This window comes from Scomber japonicus, chromosome 16 (genome assembly GCF_027409825.1).
Source record: "Scomber japonicus isolate fScoJap1 chromosome 16, fScoJap1.pri, whole genome shotgun sequence".
NCBI classification, from domain to species: domain Eukaryota; kingdom Metazoa; phylum Chordata; class Actinopteri; order Scombriformes; family Scombridae; genus Scomber; species Scomber japonicus.
In genome coordinates, this window is record NC_070593.1 from 8,214,394 (window position 1) to 8,234,275 (window position 19,882).

General features: G+C 40.0%; 1 protein-coding gene across 1 annotated transcript in view; it reads right to left on the minus strand.

Moving 5' to 3' along the window:
- sos2 (son of sevenless homolog 2 (Drosophila)) overlaps positions 1-19,882 on the minus strand; it is a 37,211-nt gene that overhangs the window by 1,873 nt on the left and 15,456 nt on the right. Inside the window, exons 3-22 of the mRNA XM_053335283.1 lie at positions 19,715-19,846; positions 19,264-19,428; positions 18,933-19,148; positions 16,355-16,498; positions 15,686-15,796; positions 9,087-9,185; positions 8,210-8,337; positions 7,264-7,919; positions 7,094-7,175; positions 6,878-7,000; positions 5,703-5,815; positions 5,215-5,437; positions 4,265-4,384; positions 4,004-4,166; positions 3,015-3,132; positions 2,617-2,789; positions 2,403-2,519; positions 1,808-2,072; positions 1,432-1,473; positions 1,145-1,251 (exon numbers count right to left, since the gene is read on the minus strand). Of these exons, the coding sequence (XP_053191258.1) occupies positions 1,145-1,251; positions 1,432-1,473; positions 1,808-2,072; positions 2,403-2,519; positions 2,617-2,789; positions 3,015-3,132; positions 4,004-4,166; positions 4,265-4,384; positions 5,215-5,437; positions 5,703-5,815; positions 6,878-7,000; positions 7,094-7,175; positions 7,264-7,919; positions 8,210-8,337; positions 9,087-9,185; positions 15,686-15,796; positions 16,355-16,498; positions 18,933-19,148; positions 19,264-19,428; positions 19,715-19,846 (3,297 nt within the window). The remainder of the gene's footprint in view (positions 1-1,144; positions 1,252-1,431; positions 1,474-1,807; positions 2,073-2,402; positions 2,520-2,616; positions 2,790-3,014; positions 3,133-4,003; positions 4,167-4,264; positions 4,385-5,214; positions 5,438-5,702; positions 5,816-6,877; positions 7,001-7,093; positions 7,176-7,263; positions 7,920-8,209; positions 8,338-9,086; positions 9,186-15,685; positions 15,797-16,354; positions 16,499-18,932; positions 19,149-19,263; positions 19,429-19,714; positions 19,847-19,882) is intronic.

Consider the following 19,882-nt stretch of genomic DNA (forward strand, 5'->3'; position numbering starts at 1 on the left):
AATGAGATAACATACAGTAGACATAATGTGTGTGATAGTTCAGAGATGCAGAGGTTTAGGGGATTTCTTATTTCCACTTTCTCAGAGTCACAAACTAACAAAATGCCTTCAGACAGACTTTTAAAAATATGTATTTGTTGTCATCTAAAGTATGACAAACAGCAATATGAGGCTATCTTAGCTTAATTGTGTCTATGGGATCAAATAATATAATCATGTTCCCACTGGCATCCGGGAATTGAGTGAAAATAAGCAAGTAAACCAGGGGGGTTTTCCAAGTTTTGTAAGAGAGGATCTCAGACTTTGAAACCCTTCTGATCTAATAACAGCTGGACAGAGAGGAGTGACATCTGTACAAGCGTTTCAAAAGGAGCAGAAAGTACAGCTTAAAAATTGAGAATTTTATTACAGAAGATTAGGGGCGGACAAAACCTAGTTAATGTAAGTATCTGCGGGACACGGGTCACATGACTGTAGCATGTGCAGCTGGTTCCTCTCTTTCTGTACATTTACTTATCAAATTAAAAGGTGAATAAGCACCAAAAAAAAAAAGTCATCATTATAAAAAACGCCTAACAATTTAAATGTTGAATATTCAGAGGTTTTAATTTCTAAATCAAACGCTGTAGTAGAGGTTGACTTCTCTTAGAATATAGTCCAGAAGAAACACTGAATAAGAGGCTGCTCTGTTGAGATGTCAGGACAACACTCTCTAAATAATCTCTGTAGACTTGTTTGTGTCCTAATTCATCCACGTTTCCCTTTCAGAGTGACGTCTGACTGAAGTCTGAGTTGAAGTGATTGTCCTCCAAAGGAAAACCTACTAGATCAATTTATTTTACAGGTTTTAAAATTTGGATTTTAAAGTGCGTGGCTTTCTACCAAATAAACATTTTGATCATTTGGTCCAATTAGTGATATATTTTGAACATCAAAAATAAATCATTCCTTGACAATTGCTTCAAATTCACACAGCTGATGTCCGAGATATTCTTAATATACTCAAAAATCATATTTGACCATTCTACATTTTTATAACGGAATCACATCTTTTACTAAACTATCCTAAGTCATACCACTGACATGCTAATTCCAATCAGACTGAGATAATAATGTCTCTGAATAAATGATGAGCCGCTCTTACCTTAGCTTCAGACATCGCGTCCTTCCTTCGTGGTGGCAGAGGAGGCGGTTTCTGCTGCTGCTCCTCTCCGAGCTGGTGGAGGCTGCCGCAAGACACAGACTGAAGCTCTGAGACGAAGAGAAACAGACACAGGGTTAAAAAAAGAAAAGAAGGATGGGTGTGTGAAGAATCAAGAACATGCCCTGCTTGTGAGTAACAGCACGATGATATCGCAAAATACTAAAAAGAGCGGTTTGTGAGTTCAATGCATAAAAACATGCAGCAGGAAGCACTTGCTCCTGACTCACTTGAAGGCGGAAGGAGAACTGGAGCGAATATGGAGTTGCTTCCTGTGAAATTCAAAACAGACAGAAGATAAAGATGTAATTTCATATAAAAGGTGTCCCAGTTACCTTCTGCATCAGTGTTTCCACCACGTGTGTTTAAATGTCGACAGTTTTTCCTTCGTAAGTTTTTATTTTACAACTTCTCAAAGTCAGAATTAGTTTCTTCACCAGATCAAACTCTGATGAATCATTTAAAGCGATCTTTAAAACACTTTGGATGTTCACAGGCTTCCGTAGAGAAGTTAAAAAACTGAAACTTTCCCTGTCTTGATTAGAAAAATGTCAAACATTCCCAAATATTCCAGAAACGGAGCGATGTGCTGGTGTGTGATCTCACCGCCGTAGGAGCTGCTGAGGTCGGGCTCCATGAAGACTGAGCTGAGGTCAGAGGAGGCCGACTGCGGGGGGGTGGGCGTGTTCGGAGAGGTGGGCACGGAGGCCGACGCCGGCATCTCCGTCTCTGTCTCAGCGATGCGCTGGAAGGTGATCTTATGGGACGGCTCCTTCTCCAGAGCAACCGGGTGGCCCTTCAGGGTGCCAGAGGTAGACGTTCGCACAGGCCGGATCCCCGGTGATTTCAGAGTGTATCCGCTCACTCTGGGCTGCAGGTGGAGACGAGAGGCACTGATTCAACTTTGCAGCTTCATCACAAGTGATGAGTCAAATCTACTCAGGACGCTTTATTTATAAAAACACATTTCATACACAGGGGCAACTCAATGTGCTGTCTACTGCAGTTTTTAGGTTTCTTCTCTATTTCAACTCTCACTACTGCTTAAGAATATAGAAGTAGATGCTATCGAGTGGCCACAGAAACTAAAATGAATTAAGATCAAGGTTCTAGAGAATGATTTTTACACTCATCTGCTGTAAAAATGCAATTCTCTCAAACTAAAAACACCAAATATCGTCTTGACAGAGGAAACACTTACAAATCGGGGAGGCTGTCTGCAGTTCCTTGGCTCAATGTCCAGAGACGTGTTGAACAGGTGGTCAGAAAACTCCTTCTCACTCAGCGTTCCCATCGGGTTCAGGTTCTCGAAGAACTTCTGCACAACCAAAAAAGCAACACACGTTTAAGAGTCCAGGATGTGTGAGATTACACCTGTTTAAAATGCAACAGAAGACAAAATTAAGAGCACCCACCCTGATGTCGGACTCCACCTTCAGGCAGTAGGGCTGGTTCTGGTACTGTTGGATCTCTCCGGTGATTTCCGCCACTTTCCTCCTCTTGCTGAAGTTGATCAGCTCCTTGGAGTGGCGTTTGAGGAAGTCTGGGTTGCCTTCCTCCGTCTTCAGGATGTTGGTTAAATAGATACCTGAGGATAAGGGCAAGTGGTAGTGAAAAAAGGAACATAAACTTGCTCAATAATGTGTGAAAATGAACTAAACTAGCAGAGAGCTGAGAAAAAAACCCTCAACTTTCAAATAAATAATAGTGCTAAAAATCATTGTTGGGCGGTTATATCTAAATATTTTTGGTTCAGCTTCATAGTTCAGCTGTAGTGCATTAAGTGCAGACTGTCACACTGTAAAAGACTTACCAAAGAAAGGCACACAGGGTGGGTTTATTGACTTGAGTTTAGCTAAGTATTTCTTAAAATGGTCCTGACTCAGCTCCACAGCTTCTTCCAGGATTTTCTTTTTCCTCTCTGGTATTGCCTGTAGTGAAGGAGGGAGAAACAGTCCCATAAATAAAAGGTTTTTATCACCAGCTCGGCTTTAGATTGAATGGTTGGTGAGACACAATGTACATGAAAAAAAACCAAAACAATGAATAGCAGAGGCTTTTCAGCTCTTTCATCTTTTGAAATTAAATAGTTTAATAATCATCATTATAAAGTGAAAATGTGTGGGTCGATGTTTTTGTGTCCATGTGGTTTGGTCAAATTTAAAAGGGTTAAAATGTGAAAATAAAATGTATGAATAACTTTCACACATTCTTTTTTTGTGGACTCAGCAAAACAATTATGCTTTTAATCCATTTAGAGAGAATAAATTAGAGGATGGTGATGTAACCACAAAAAACAAATAATTCAACTTGCTTAAAAACACTGAACTCTCAATAAAACACCATATCAACTAGTTTGGTATGATCTTACATTATAACTTTTTATATTAAATAAAGGTAATGGAATACAATTGTTCTAAATAATAAATTTAATCTGGGGAATCATGTCAATCAGGAACCAAGTATTTATTTGTACACTTAAATACACTGTAAGTGGATAAAATATTCAATATTTATCATTCTTTTGTGGTTACACCATTTGACATGTTCAGGAGCATTTAGTCTTACTTTTGGTTAAAAAAATGGTGCAAGTGTCATTTCAAATAACATTAAAAACAACAAAAATACAAAATGTACATTTGAACAAACCTGATGCTGGTTTTAAAGCTATTTCTAAAGATATTTTTGAATTGCTGATCTTGCCAACCTTTATTTGACCCGTGTCTCAAAATTCCTACAATTATTGCAAAATATGTGCAGCTAGTTGTAGTTCTGTCTGATCTCTGTGAAAGCTTTACTGACCTCAAAGGTGTGGTCGAGTCTGTAGACGGGGACAGAGTTGATGGCGCTGACCACCTCCAGCACGCCGTTGAAGTTGTTGAGCTCCTGGAAAACCTGAAGGATCTCAATGACCCGTATCAACACTGCCATCCTCTCCTCCATGTTCTTGGTCTCTACGATACACCTGAGAAACACAGACACACACAGAGTGAGTTACAGATGATTTGGTTTCTCCGGGACTCTAAAACCTTTCTTTTTAAAAATCTGCTTCCTGACACTCACTTCTCAAACCACAGTGTGAGGTTGGTGGTGTGACGGATCATACGGAGCAGGTTCGGTGAGTTCTTCTCTTTGTCCTCTTTGGTCCAGACGCTGCCGACCAGCTCAGACGGCCGCACAGCTCTGTGGAACGAAGCAGGTTTATATTCAGACCGGAGTTATTAAAGTGAACATAAAACTAAGACTAAAACTAAAACTAGCAGTGAAATTATAGTTTAAAATGAACTAAAACAAACAGAATTGAAAAACTAAATAAAAATAAAAACTAATGAACATTTCAAAACTATAATAACTATAATGATACCCACGCATCAAAAGGCTTCCGTCTCACAAATGCTCTCACCTAAAGATGACTCGTAGAGTTTTTAGTCACAGGCTAGACTCAGATTACGACTTTACAAAGACTGTGAATCTTGCAGGGTCACTATTTACAAAACTACAACTAGATTATATTTGCAAATTTTCTTTCTGCGCGTCTGGTTAGAGCTCATCTTTTGGTTGTTGACTATGTCATGTCACTGCCAAAACTGAAAGACTGCATTTGATATTATCTTCAGACCAAGGCTAGGAGAAGACTCGGACTGGCCTAAAACAGCTCTAAACCATTGAAATGATGGGAGTGCGACGCAACTCCAGTAAAACTCCCATGATTTCTTTCCCACTTTGGAAATTTAGTCTGCAACAGTGAAAGGTCGGCATAAAACTAAGACTAAAACTGAATAAAAACTAAACTACAACTAGTTAACTCCTCAAAATAAAAATAAAACTACTTAATCTTAAACTTAAACTGAAAAACTAAATAGAAATAAAAACTAATGACAATTTCACAACTATAATAACCCTGACTCAGATTCAGACAGGCAACACCAGACACCGTTACCGGGGAGCTTAAAGTCTGATTAACACATTTTGTTCCTGTTATCTTCACCGGCGGCTGCATATCAGTGACTCACCTGTAGTACTCCGACTCGATCAGAGTCAGCTGTCGGGCGATCTCTATGGGGTGAAGGGTCATGAGTTCGAATGACTCTGACTGGCCTGCTCTGCTGATGTGCCACTCGATGGGAGGAGGCGGGCTCTCGAAGGTGATGTTGTGACTGACACCGTTTGACTGCGTCTGCATCTTCCTCTTGATGATCTTATTGATGGACTCCACCCACTTTCTCATAGACTTGCCTGCAAAGGAAACACACAAAAACTGAGTCTACACTTTCTCCAGCTCATACAAAAATACTAATTTAATGCTGCTGTGACTTTTAATTGTGAATCACTTTAATTAAGTTCTGCTGGTGATAAATTGCATTAAGAGTAACAGAGTCTGCATCAACACCGCCTCTAACAGCAGAGACACATCCAGACTCGTAGAAATACTTTGCTGCTTATTTGTGTTTCTAAACGTTTATTCACTTCTGAAAAACTAGGATCTGCACGTAAGACCGACCTCGCAGTTGAATTCTGGAGGTGATGTATTCCTCTAATCGACTTCTCAGGTCTGGATCATTTTCAAAGTCGTAGAAATGATGTTCGACCCACTGACGGAAAACGTTGAGGACCCTGTGGAGTAAAGAAGAGTCATTAGAAATTCAGCTTAAAGTTCCACTTTCTATTCAAGTATTTATAAGGAAATTACAAATTAAAATGTATTTTATGTAAAACATTTTCACATATTCACATAAACTGTTTGAAGAAATCACAACAGTGTATTCCTCACTGTGGAGGGTTAACATTTTATGAGTAGATCCTTAACAAAGTGATGTGCTCTAAAAAGGGCAAAAGCCATGGCTTAAGAGATATTTTTAACTACTTTGAGAATCCTTATTTTGAAATAAACATGGAGACAAGATTACTCGTTTATTAAACTACAGACCACCCAAGCTGAAGGACAAATTCCTTTGATCAAAAATGTCCCAATTTATCCTTAAAAAGGTTTTTTGTTCATGTTAGGTGATGCAACACTGACTTAATGTCATCTTCTGCTGTTACTAAAAGTAACTGCAGTTGTCATACAGTATAGTGACCACAGAGCTGATACCTCTTCAGGCTGTGTTTGAACTGCGTCTGTGACTAAACTTTTAGAGGTTTTTATTTATTGCAGCTGCCCGTAACTACAGCAGCACTGCAGTCCAACACCGAGGAGCTCATAGTTTTTAAATGGTACTTACAGGACTATTCTTGACTGTGTTGCTCCTTATAAGGAGACAAAGTGTAATACAAAAGTAATTCTGTGGTCCAGTGAGAACATTCAGGCCTTAACAGGAGAGTTTAAAAGAGCCAAAACAACAACAGGAGGCGGACAAGAGACACAAAATCCTTTGTGGCGGTTTAAAAGGAGAAGTTTTCTGAACCTGTTCTACGTTATTTTAGTGATGCTTCACTAATTCACTGACATGGACATTTCTAAATGTTTTTACTAAAAAGGTGCTATACAAATGCAAACTCAGGGATAACCACTTCTGTGCAAACTTCTTCAAAAGGTTTTCCTTTCGATAGTGTGATTATGTACAATGATTTCTTTTTTTTGTACTGTGTTACTGTCCTCAGTTTTTACTGTCTGTGCAGATGCTGTTCTTTGTCTTTTGAGAGCCAGGTTCGGTTGTCGAAGGACTGGTGTCGTACCTGAGTTGGACTGGTTGCACGTACTCCTTGCGGAACCTCTGGAGCTCGACTGACATCACCTGCTCGCCGTTCATGAGAGCACGTAGGTCATCCTCACTCGGTTCTGGCTCAGGGATCTCAATCCTGGAGGGGAGCAGACATGATATGTAATAACACATCACTGATATATATTTGTCTTAAAAATGTCCAGGTGACGATGACGAATGAAAAGCGTACCTGTCTATGAGGAGGTTGAGAAGCTCCGGTGGTTTGCAGAATGATCGGTATGTGGTGAGAAACGTGCGCACAAAGTTAGGATCTACAAAAAAGAAGAAACAGTTTAGATAATGAGGGGAAAAAAGTCAAAATGAATCACTGCAAATCGATCTTAAATGTCAGCGTCTTACCAGCATACATGTGGTAGGTGAGCCTCTCTATGAGTTTGCCCACCGTGCCGGCTTTAATGATGGGGATGCCTGTTTTGCTCTGCACTTTGTCCTCAAAAACTATATTCTCCTCAGAGTCCTGCACAGCGAAGCGGTAAACTTCCGGGGAGGGCAGTCTTAGAGGATGCGCCTCTTCCTCGTGCTCCAACACTGTGTCTAACATGCGATCCAAAGTGGAGCGATACTGCAGAGTCACCAGCGCCGCCATCCACGACGATTTCTCCTCTGCTGTCCGTGCACAGAAAACTGCGCAGTTTTCTTCTTTGCCCATCAGTTCAAAGGCGTGCCGCTGCTCCGCCGAGTCCTCGCGGTCCACGATGCGGGTCTTCCTAAGCACGAACTTCTCCTTCAGGCGGTACTCTGCCCCGCTGCCCGACCCCGGCAACCGCGAACTCTGATTGGCCTTGCAGCTGATCATCAGGCCGTCGAACAGGAAGTTGTGTCGCTCGTGCTTGGCGCCTGCTCGTAAAAGCGGCCCCTCCAGGATGAACTCGCTGCAGCACTGGCCGATGTCCCTCCCCTCCCAGCCGTCGATGCTCTTCTGGATTTCGTTCATGCGTTTGATGGCTAGCTGTTTGCTACGAATCTGTCTGCTGTACAGGCGGTAAACCGGCTCACTGTGAGGGAGAAGTGAAGCGTTGTGTCAACAAAAACTGAGCCACAGAAATGTTGATACTAAACAAATACATGCAGGTCGTCTGGGTCGCTGCAGCTGCTGGATGCTGCATGCTGGTACCGCACAATTAATTATGTCTGCCAGCGGGCTTGTAGCGCAAATGTTTGACTAAGAACTGCTTTGTTGAGATGCAAATGCAGCATATTCAAATCCATTACTGCCCTTTGGTCACTAACATGTTGACAGAACAACACACTAAATATTTTATCATTAACACCAGCGGAGACTTACCCAGGTTTACGCCGAGGCAGGTACTTGGAGTATATGCGCTCCACGCTACTCTGAAGGTTGAGCAGCGCTGTGATCGCCTGTTTCAGACACTCTCTGTCATCTTGGTCTTGACTGCGCTCCTGAAGTTGCTGTAAAATCGCAGAAAATCCACATCAGACATGTCGCTATAATTCATAACAGTATGTGAAGACAATTTCACCAGTGCAATTAATAATAATAACCGTGTTGCATTTACGTGGTTTACTGGAACTGAGCTGTCGTTAATATTATGAGATACATCTGCGCTTTTACTGCTATGACAAGTCTCAATGTCTGCCGCGTTAAAGGAGAGAGAAAAGAGAAAAGCGGCACTAATTCCAGACCCGTTAAATTTTTACCATCAGAGCCCATCAAGGTTATTTTGACCCTGTTCGTTATGGCCATGTGAGACAGAGAGCAGTAATGGTGGCAACAAGTTACAGAAATAGATACAATACAGTTATAAATCAGGCTCTTTAAAACATGTAGCTTAACTGGGGCTTAAAGTGAGATTTGGTAGACTGGTTTCAGAACATCTTGCCAAAGGGGTGCAGCTGAAAATTAGCTGGCTTGGCACTTATAGAAATGTGGATTTATGTGTGTTGTCCTTGTGTTGTCATAAAGTGAGTTTGTTTTTTTAAAGATATAGCTGATGGCAAACAACTAGATACATCTAACCAACACTTTGAAACCATAATAAGTTGGATCTGAAATGTGTCAAACTACAATATTTATCATTACTCAGGGTTGAAATCAATAAAAGCAATAAGAAACCAGTAGAGAAGGAACAATGCAATAATTCTTTAAGAGAAGTTGAAGCCATCCTTGATCAGAACGGTTCCTGTGTGTCGGGACGCACCTGAAGTAGCTCAAAGTAGTGTATACAGTGATACACTGGGACCATCATCAGCTGTGGGAGGACATACTGGACTGCTTCTTTGAAGCCTTCTGCGACTGACTGGAGAGACAGAGACACAAATAAGAAGTGTTAGTGAAACATGAGAGTAAAGACATCATGAACAGATTTAAACAAACTAGCGTGTGATCGAGGCTGTGAGAAACTCATTCAGGAGAAGATTCCCACTCACAAATTTCAGAAGAAATCCAGACTACAGTAGAATTGGGATTTATTTAAAGAGAATTTTCTTTCTAATCCTAGAAGCTAAAAAAACAAACAAAGCAAAATCCGGACAGAAACCACATTTAAAAAAGAAGAACATACCAGTTTACACCAAACTTTTTACTTTAGCTTTCATTTTCACTTCTAAATAAGTGGTTTTGATGAGTGGGTGTGTTTAAACCCGTCTGAGGCTGTTTGTGTTCTTTGCAAGCCGCTGTAAAGATGCATCTGGTTTTATTCACATGTCATTAAGTGCGAACGAGTAAAATGTGATCAAAACTGACAGGCACCAATGATGATAACTAAAGAAATATGTGACAGACTTTAAAATTAACAGATGGGGGGGGGGGGGGGGGGGATGCTCTTTACAGTCAAAATGCTGCTAAAATTCACACAAATGAGAGAAAGAGAAGAGAGCTGCGAAGACGAGGACACTCAGATGTGTGTGTTTCAGTGTATAAATGAGTCCGGATTAGATCAGACGCGAGGCTCGAGGGTGACGAATGATGGATGCAGGCAATGAGGGAGAAGCGGTTGACCGAGTAAGGCTGCAGGGTAACCGGAGAGGGGGCCGTCATAGTATCCATTTAAATCTCCCGTTCCCCTGATAGACGACTCAGAATCAATACGCTCGTACTCAGACTCCACAGCAGCGGCCACACTGTCTGCGTGGAGAGGAGAAGATCGGGGTGGGGGGGGGGGGTGGGGGGTAGAGGGAGTGGAGGAGGGTCTGTGTGCTGGAAAAGAAAGATGCACACTGATGGACACCCGAGGAACAATGAACTAAGTTTAGATTTTAATATGTCGGCATCCTTCAGGCTGAACATTTAGATCTGGTTTGGCTTTTACGGCTGCAACTAATTATTATTTTCAGTATCGATTCATCTGTGGATTATTTGTTAGGTCTTAGCTCAAGCTGCATCCTCAAATGTCTTGTCTTACCCTGATGCATACATCACAACCCAAAGATATCCGCTTTACTATCAGAGGATTAAAAGTACCAGGAAATATTCATATTATATTCATTTAAGTGTCTGGAAGCAGAAGATTGTGACTTTGACTGATTGTTGCAGCTCTACTTGGTTTGGTATAACTAATCAAGAGTTCCTTATAATATACATTTTTTCCCAAATAGTGCTCGATTCAACTGCAGATTATGTTCTCGATTAATCAATTAGTAAATCGGTCAATAAAATGGTGATTGCTCAAGATACAAACTAAAATATCTTATTTTGTCTCCGTGAACAGTCCACGACCCAAAAATGTTCAGCTCACTAAAAGACTAAAGAAATTTGTTTATTTTAATATTTTGTGTAATAAATTCTTTGCAGTTTTCCTTTATTTAATCAATTAGTAAATCAGTCAATAAAATGTCAGAAAATAGTAGAAAAAATGGTGATTGTTCAAGATACAAACTAAAATATCTTCTTTTGTCTCCGCAAACCCAAAAATGACCAAAAAAAAAATTAGTTCATTTTAATATTTTTTTGTAATAACTTCTAATTCTTTGCTGTTTTCCTTTATTATATTTTGCATTGCTTGTATGTAATATTCTTTCAGTAAATCATATTTTTGTTCATGCATTATCTCTTTCTACCTCACCCACACGTTTTATTTTTATTTTACTATTTTTCTCTGACTTTTATTTCATAAATGTTCAAATAAACCAATTTTCCCTCTCTCTCTCTCTCGCCGATTCATTTTCAGTCACTTGACGAACTGATTAAAGGCTCCGGTTTCAAGCACGTTGTAATTAACTGTGTTTCTAAAATGCAAAATCAGCAAGTTTATAATACAACTACAGTCTATGTAAATCAGTAATCATTTCATTTTAGACAGATCTGTGTTTAATGTTCTTTAGTTTATATTTTAGGGACAAGCGCTGAATTAGAGGTGACAGAGCTTTCTCCACATCGCTCCCTACTTCTTAAAACTCACTCTCCAAACACATTTATGACTCATCAATGTGCCTTCAGTGTATTTTTAGATATCTAGCATCTTTTTTTTAACTTGTGTAAAATGTCTTTAAGCAACTTGAAAAGCGCTCTAAAGAAAATTAAATGAGCTTTCTTGCTTGAGAGTTACATAAAAAGATTTATAATAGCTTCTCACATACACGTAAACTCTGGTAAAAACCACAAATTGATGTTTTTACGCTTTATATTATTTAAAACAAGCTTCACACAGAGCCAGGACTCTTTATATTTAATCTTTCTATTTAAAAACAGACAGATATCAAGAGAGTGGCATCGATATTAAGCAAATGTCCCAAAATGTCAAATTATAAAAATGTTGGTGAGTGGTAAAGAACATAAACGTTAGTAATCTCGTAACCATGACGCATCTTGTGGCTGTTTTGCTTGTTCTAAGCTGGTTTCTGTTGCGTTATTATGGTTTTTACAACGTCTGAAGTTGACAAACCTGCTGGGATTACTGGAGGATTCCCGTCATTTAATCCTTTCAACAAACTGGAACCTGACTAATATATTGTTTTCCTCTCACAGGTGTCAGTTTTGGCTCTTTATTGAGTGTTGGACAAAAAGATAAGAGCAGTACGTTGCTGTTTTAGAGATTTATATTTGACCCTTTATTTTTTCTTTTGTTGTGTTTTTGTCTTTATAAAGCAGTTATTTTTCGTAACGTCTCATATTCTGTGACATTTAAAGTTCAAATTTGACTTATTATCTTATATTTACTTAAATATTATAGCTGAAATGTAAAATATCTTTGTCACAGCTGTGGAACAACCAGATTTGAGGTATCCTCACAACGATATCAATAGAGCCGAACCCATATATTGGCCAATATTGACAGATGTATCAATATCAGTGAATATGTTGTATAATATCTTTTTTCTTTAAAAAAAAAAATTTGTATAGGCAGCATTTTATGTGTATGTGACCATTTTTTAATATATGCATGTTTTTTGTTCTGCTTTTTTTATTCATTTTGTTAGTTAAAATGTGTTCAACTGTAAAATATCACAGCCTCTATTACATATCTTTGTCACAAGCGAGTTCATGTATTTATCCTGCATTTGTATAAACTCACATTTTTTCATAATGATCCCTCAAATATGGTTTTCAAACGTTTGTGACAAAGACATGCAATGGATGTAGATATTGATAGATATTTTTTTACTCCCTAATATTGGTATTGGCATCAGTCCCAAAACTCCAGTTGGTTGGGCCCACGAGATCAGTATCAGTATTTGACTTAAACATCTAGTATTACTTGAGCTCCACGTATCACTGCATCGATGTGACGTGTGACGGGTTATTTGATTTGGGCAGGTAAAGTTGATTTAAAGTTTGGTTGTTTTTACCGAGTAACGCTCCCACCACCACATATTGTTTTTTCTTTCATCATCAGTCACATCGTCATCATCATGATCATTATTGTGGCAGCAGCTGAAACATAAAACACGGTGCAGCAGGGATAAGGGTGCAGAATGACTACGAGAACAACCTGTTCCCATTTCACAGAGAGGTACAGGACTGCTTGAACCCATGTCGTGGTCTTTTGCCGTCTTAATTCACAGCTTATTTTCAACATGAAATGCGCCTTGGGCCAAACCCCCCCCACCCCCACCCTACACACATACACATACACAGACACATACACAGACACACACGCAGACACACACACACACACACACACACACACACACACAGACAGACACACAGACAGACACACACACTCTCTCTCTCTCTCTCTCTCTCTCTCTCTCTCTCTCTCCTCCTCCTCCCCAGGAGAAAAATGGCCCGCAGTGTGGCTGCCTGTTCTATTTTTAAAAGGCGATGTAATTTACCCACAATACCAGACGCTGCAGAGTGCAGGGGCTGAGTGCTCGACAGACACATCTATCTGACAGAGAGCGGGGAGGAAGGGAGGGAGGGGAGGAAGTCAAGAAGGATGGAGTGAGAAAGATGAAGCACATGCAAAGAGACAGAAAAAAAAGAAAAGCTGAAGAGGTAGAAGAGAGGCACGAATAATACGGCCAACTCTCGGATAGGTGGGCATTTGTAGCAGGTGCTGAGGATAAAAGTGTTCATGTGATGTTCAAAAAGGAGGAGAGATGACGAGGCAGCAGGTCAGAGGTTGTAAAATAAGATTACCTCCCTGAGCAGAAACGGGGCAGCAGCAGTTTGATAAAAAGGGGTGGAAGGTGTGTGTGTGTGTGTGTGTGTGTGTGTGTGGTGAGGGGCTGGATGGTGGTGGGGGGTTTCAGATGGGAGGCTGGTAGAGAGAGAGAGAGAGACACCATTACACCATCTGCCCCTGGGACGGCTGACGTTCAGCACACACACCTCTGAGCTCACACACACAGCGCAGCACAACAAAGAAAAGCAACATAATGAACAAAAATGATAAATGATCTGGTTCCAGCTTCTTAAATGTGAATATTTGCTGTTTTTCTCCGTTTTCTATGATAGTAAAGCGACTACCTTTGAGTTTCAGACTGTTTGAAGCTATTAATGGCAATTTTTCATTGTTGTCTGACATTTTATTGACCGTCACTTCTATTCACTTTATTAATGATTTTTTTCTGTCTTCAGACAAAAATTCATAAAGAGCTTTAAGATTGTTTGTTTTCTTTTCAAGTCAACCATATTTTTATATATATTTAAAGACTTGATGCATAAACACTTGTAACATTTAATTGAGAAAGCAATTAATCAAGAAAACCATTAGCAGGTGAATCGATAATGAAAGTAATTAGCTCACAACTTGCCAAAACAAGATAAATATTACAAATTAACTACTCAACTTGTTTGAATATTAAAATATGATTGTTACTACAATTAATTTCAGATTGTGTAAAAACAGATGCTATATTTTCATTAATTTTCTTGATTTTTTTTGGTGTTTTTTTTTATATCTATCCATCAGTTGTACACATCCAGTGTTTGATTATGTGAAAAATAAATGAATTAATAATTTGTTCTACTCAAAGACAAGCGTATGGAGACAAATGTGCCTTCTCCATGTTATATATAGCGTTGGTCTTTAAGTAAAATAGCATTTTGTTATTGTTTTAAATGAATACAGTGTTGCTATCAATAAGGGCCTTTATTTTTAACTCCTGTGCCCTTTTCCTCACTCATACAATGAGGGTATGAAAATAAACTCTGGGTGTGGGTAATCAGAGGACAGTGCCAGTGGTGTTGATATAACTGGGGTTAAACTGGTGGTTTGAGGGTAAACACAGCGAGGCCTCAAGCTGAAGTACAAGTCAGTCAGCAGCACTGTTTCTGACAAGGAAGATGCACAGAGCGTCCACAAGGAGATCAATTATTAAAAAACTTCAAATCCAGTTTGGTGGAGAAAACCTTGACGATACTGTAAATACACTGCTGTGGGTTTAGAGTTCTGATGTTGCTTTATGTGAGCAGTCAGACTCGTTGGTCCTTGGCCTGAGAAAACACAAGAAAATATTTCATCTTCAAAGGCTGCCAAACTGCACCCCGTTGAGCATAATTCAATGCTATTCTTGTGAGGAATGTCCAAATAAAACAATGCGGCAGCAGTGAATAAACTGTACACAGGACGCCGAATATGTCACGACATGCCCTCAAACGATATCGGGAGGAATTCAACGAGGCACCCAGGTTAACTTCAAAGAGAAACAGGAACAAATAATGAAACGCTGTTTGCTTGGTGTAAACACACAAGTGACCTACTTGTACCTTCATATTAAAAACAAACAACTTTTTTTTTTCTTTTTTCTTTTTATGGCATTTTGTGGTTTATAAGACAGGTTTACGTCTGAGAATGACAGGAAAGACTGGAGTAGGAAATATTGTGGCTATAAATGAATCAGTTGAAGTAGAAGCTCATGTCACAAACTTTAGCTCAACAGGTAACAAAAGTATTAACAAAAATACTATATTACTTATTATTAATTATTTATTTAGGGCATTTTTGGCCTTTATTTGAAGGTAATTGGCGTAGAGGCCGACAGGAAACATGGAGAGAGAGAGAGAGAGAGAGAGAGAGAGAGAGAGAGGAATGACGTGCAGCAAAGGTTCCTTGCTGGAATCGAACCAGGGATGCTGCCATTATGTGGCATGTGCAGTAACCACTCGACTACCAAGGCGCTCTCCGCTCTCACCTCCGATTCTTCCTGAAGACCTCATGCTTTTTAGATTGCAATCTACTGGCTTCCATTGTTTTCGCCTCTCTTTTTATACATCTTAAACAAGCTCAAATGACCTAGAAGTTATCAAATCAACTTCTCATACCTGATTTTCCTCTTTCGGAGATGCGACCGAACCCCTGTGTCAAACAACAAGCTACCGATCAAACGTCCCTGAGGTCGATTTGTAACATCTTACCTGGAAGTAGAGGCCAGCAGTCGGTCGTGTCATCAGGTTGCCGAAGTGCTCGTGGAAGTCCCTGCTGAGGATATCCTGAGACAGGACCTCGTAGGGGTCAAACGCCTGCTCCTAGAGGCACGAAGAGAATGATTTAATGTTTTACACCTTTGTCATCGACAGTATTAATTCACTGACAATGAGGACACAGTATGTCACATGCTAGATACTCGTATGTTTTGGTAGTGATCTGCTAACAGAAACAGGGCAGATGCAGTTTCCCTTTCAAAGTTCTGCACACAAAAGGTGCAACATCATCTGTCTGATAAAATCTGACCACATATTTTTGAAGAAGTGCCTTATCTACTGAAGGTATACACAATTCTTGTTTATTTCAAATGTTTCTATGTTTATATTTTGGGAAAACCCACTCAGATAGATAACTATTTTCATTGTTACACATGTATTATTGCTTCCCCTAAAAAAGGTGTGGTTGAAAATCTATGTGAGCCTGCAGAGTGTTAGCTCGGGGGTGCGATGCTACTGTGCAGCAGCTCTGAGGTGTTAAATTCAGCCGCTGTGAAAAACAAGGGAGTAACCAAGCACATGTTTAATTGTTTACATTCGTTGTCAATCTCTATTTTTATCCTTATGTAGAGACGAGGCTGTTTTGCAAGAAACGCTACGTACCTCTGCTAGATCCTCGAAGCAGCTGCCCACCAGCGGATGAGGGCTGCCGTCAGCGGTCATCTCCACGGCGTCCTCGATCAGTCCGAGCAGCTTCACCGTCAGCTCGTGGATGTCCAGGATGTTACTGAAGATCAACTCCACATCCTGCAAGACAACACAGGAGCCATCATTAACAAAACGAGCTTTACTGGGCGGCTGTGAAAAGACTGTTCAGGGCTTACACAGTTCAGAAGCAGACACACAGTACCATTCTCCACAGTTCAACATGTACAACGAAACAAGACTCAAGTCATTAAAAATCACTAAGAAGACAAATTGTGCACTCGCTTAATCACATAATAATAAATAATAGAGAGTTGGTGCATTATTGGTGCGGTCACTATCAGTCCCTGAGATAGAGAGAAAGTGGCTGTTTGCTGTCGTGTCACTAAAAAAAAACAAATGTATAGTCGCTAAAAGCAGATAATAATAAAACTGATGGTGGCTGATATCAGTCGCTGGGGGAGAGAGAGTGGCGGGTGCGGTGAAATACACGTTCACTAACAATAGATAGGACTTAAAATGGTTTTAGCATGTAGCAGGTAAAGAGCGAGGTTTGTGTCTGAGTCCTTAGAATAATTATGCCTCATTCATGTTTAAAGTTGTAAATAAAAATGTGCTGAAAGGTGACTTAAAGGTGATTAAAGATCTATTGTGTCTACATGTACATGCACAGGTGATGCTGCGATTACCTGATTGATTGCTCTAAAAACTTTAATGCAGCTGGTCGGTATTTAGCGTTTCAGTCTCGAGTCGGACCGAGAGCAGAGTGAGAGATGAGGCTCTGCTATGTTACACATTTTATTTAACACTTTTTTTATTTGAGTTTCAGTTTCAGTTTGAGTCTCTAAAGTCTGAGTTTAATTTTTTTGGATGGCAGAAGAAAAGAAGAAAAGAAGATCTCTCTTTTCATGGCACCACTCTGCTACCACAGAGATATTTTTCCTCTCTAAAGTCTTACTCATGCAAAAATCCCATTAGAAACCTGGTTAAAGTGTATACATGGCCAAGAATTAATGTTTTTCCTGTAAAAAAAAAAAAGAAAAAAAGAAGCTCTATTCAGCAAGTTTCCCATAAACCTTGATCCCCAAACACAAAATTTTTCTGTAAATGACGTTTAAGAAATCACGGATACCACGGAAAACCGACAGTAATCAGGTTACTTGCGTGCATGTAAACACACTGAATGTGTTTAAACATACGAGTCTCAGTAAAACCTCCCTTGGATAAATAAATGCTAAAAAAAAAAATAGTGTTGAGAATTTACTAAAAACAACAACAACTGTCTCAATTCGCCAGAGGAAATCATTAGTCAAGCAGATGAGAAAGCACATCCCCAAAAATAGCCCTGAGTGATTATTGACTGCTAAAGTTTGAATAGAAAGTCCAGTCCTGTCATTATTTGACCGTAACAGTTTTTTTGACATCCCCCCCCTACAGTAATTTCGGATTATACCGTGTTTCAACATACATAATTGAGGTTATTTTGGCGAGGGCTGCAGATGTTGTTCCTGTCTCAACATAATTACATGTTCTGCATTCCTCTGGGCCTCACAAAAGGTTTTATCTTCCTCACCCAAATGATACCACAAATTACCCAACCCAAAATATGCAAAGCCACAGCAGCCCATTAAACTCAACTTTCCATTCACTGCTTCTTCTCGACGCATGGAGCCACCGTTCGGGCTCCCTGCCGCGACTCATACGTTGTGGAGGGCTCGGGACGCCGTATTACACGACACGATGTAATTAGTAATCTGTGTTTTTTGGTTAACCGCCGTGAGACAGATATGAATGTTCGTTAACTGGATGGGTCAGAGGAGTATGGGTGGTGCCTCTGGAGGTGGCACGAATCTGTTGGAGCCTTTGTTTTTATAAATCATTCATGGACATATTGGCTGTCTTTAATCACAGATGATTTAAGAGGAACTTGGCACCACATTGAGAGAAAGTGAAAGCGGTCTCTCTCTGTCTTACTGAGGTTTATTAAAATAAAAAAAAAACTTGAATTCTGTGTGGGGTTTTTTGCTCGCTGATGCTGATTAGCAGTTAGCCGATTACAAAGTTGAGGACTGTAATCTTTAAATGTTCTTATGTTGGATTTGGCTGAAATTGCTTTGTAATTAAGTTGAGTTAGAAACTTTGACTGTTTGTTTATAAGCTGGCTTTAGAGTAAGCTGACCACAGCTCCTGTTTCACCTCAGCCTTTCCACAGAGGAGAGAAATACACTTCTTCAAGCTCACTGTAAGTTTTTCAGTAGATGGGACAAAATGTCAAAATAAACTGAATATCTTTGAATTGAACACTTTAAAAGATGTTAGCTTGGCATTTTTCTTTATCTTCTGACAACTTATAAAGCAAACAATTAGTTGACTGATTGAGAAATTAGTTTACTCTACTGTAGTTTACTGTATTTCAAGAATTTAATAATTTATTCTGCAGTATGTTTACGTGAGCACGAGCTGTCTGATCAAACTCCAACAATATTGTACTTCTGAAAGCGTTGTAATTAATTTCCCTCCCCGAGTCTTTTCTCACCTGAGTCGTGAAGGTTTTGGGGTTGCTTAGGAAGTGACGGCGGAACACTTTGATGATGAGGTCAAGGTCGCGCAGGTACTGACGCTCCTCTGCGATTTCGAGCCTCACCAGGTCGTCGTATGTGAGCTCCGCCAAGGACAACGGCTCCTCTGTGCACTGCATCATTAAACCAATTAAGCCCATTTCGTCCTCCTGGTCAAACATGTCCATCAACACCTAGAAAACAGCAGAAAATCACAAACTATTCCTTCCACCCTCGTGATGTTTTAGTTTTTACACCCTGCTTCTATTAAACTGGGCTGATATGAATGATTGTCAGCTGTTAACTCACCTTGTCCGCGCACATAGACACCTTGATGTCCTGCTGGCTGATTTCATAGTGCCGAATGTTGCCGACATAGTTGCCCGCCAGCTTCAGTATGTCTGCTGATATGTATTCAAGAACAGCCACGATGTACAAGGAGACGTGGTAGTCGACTTTATAGCCCAAAACCTCCTGTTGAGAAGAAAATGGGGGACAACAACATATTTGTTTGTTATAAGTGGAGACAAACAGCAGCAAAATCTTTCCTGATGTCTATCTGAACCTGCATGGAGGATCGGTTAAGCTCATGGTAATTAAATTAGTCTGAACCAAGCTGCCAAAACTGTTTACTAAATTGGATAACAAGTATTTCCCAGCATTCGCCGTAACTTTCTGGCACTCCCCTTTGGAGCTGACTACGTCTTATAAGAATGTAGAACTTCATATCTTTGGTGGAGGCTGTTTCGGGAGTCTTTACCTTTAGCAGCGGATGTATCTTGTCCACAGGGAGAAGTAAAGGGTTTCTCCTCTTGCGTTTCTCAATAGCTGACTGGGCGTCAGCAATCGCCCATTTATCAATTGGGTGGGGAAACGTTTTCTGGACACGCTCCTGATGAATAAATCGGAAAGCATTAAGATGACTGCA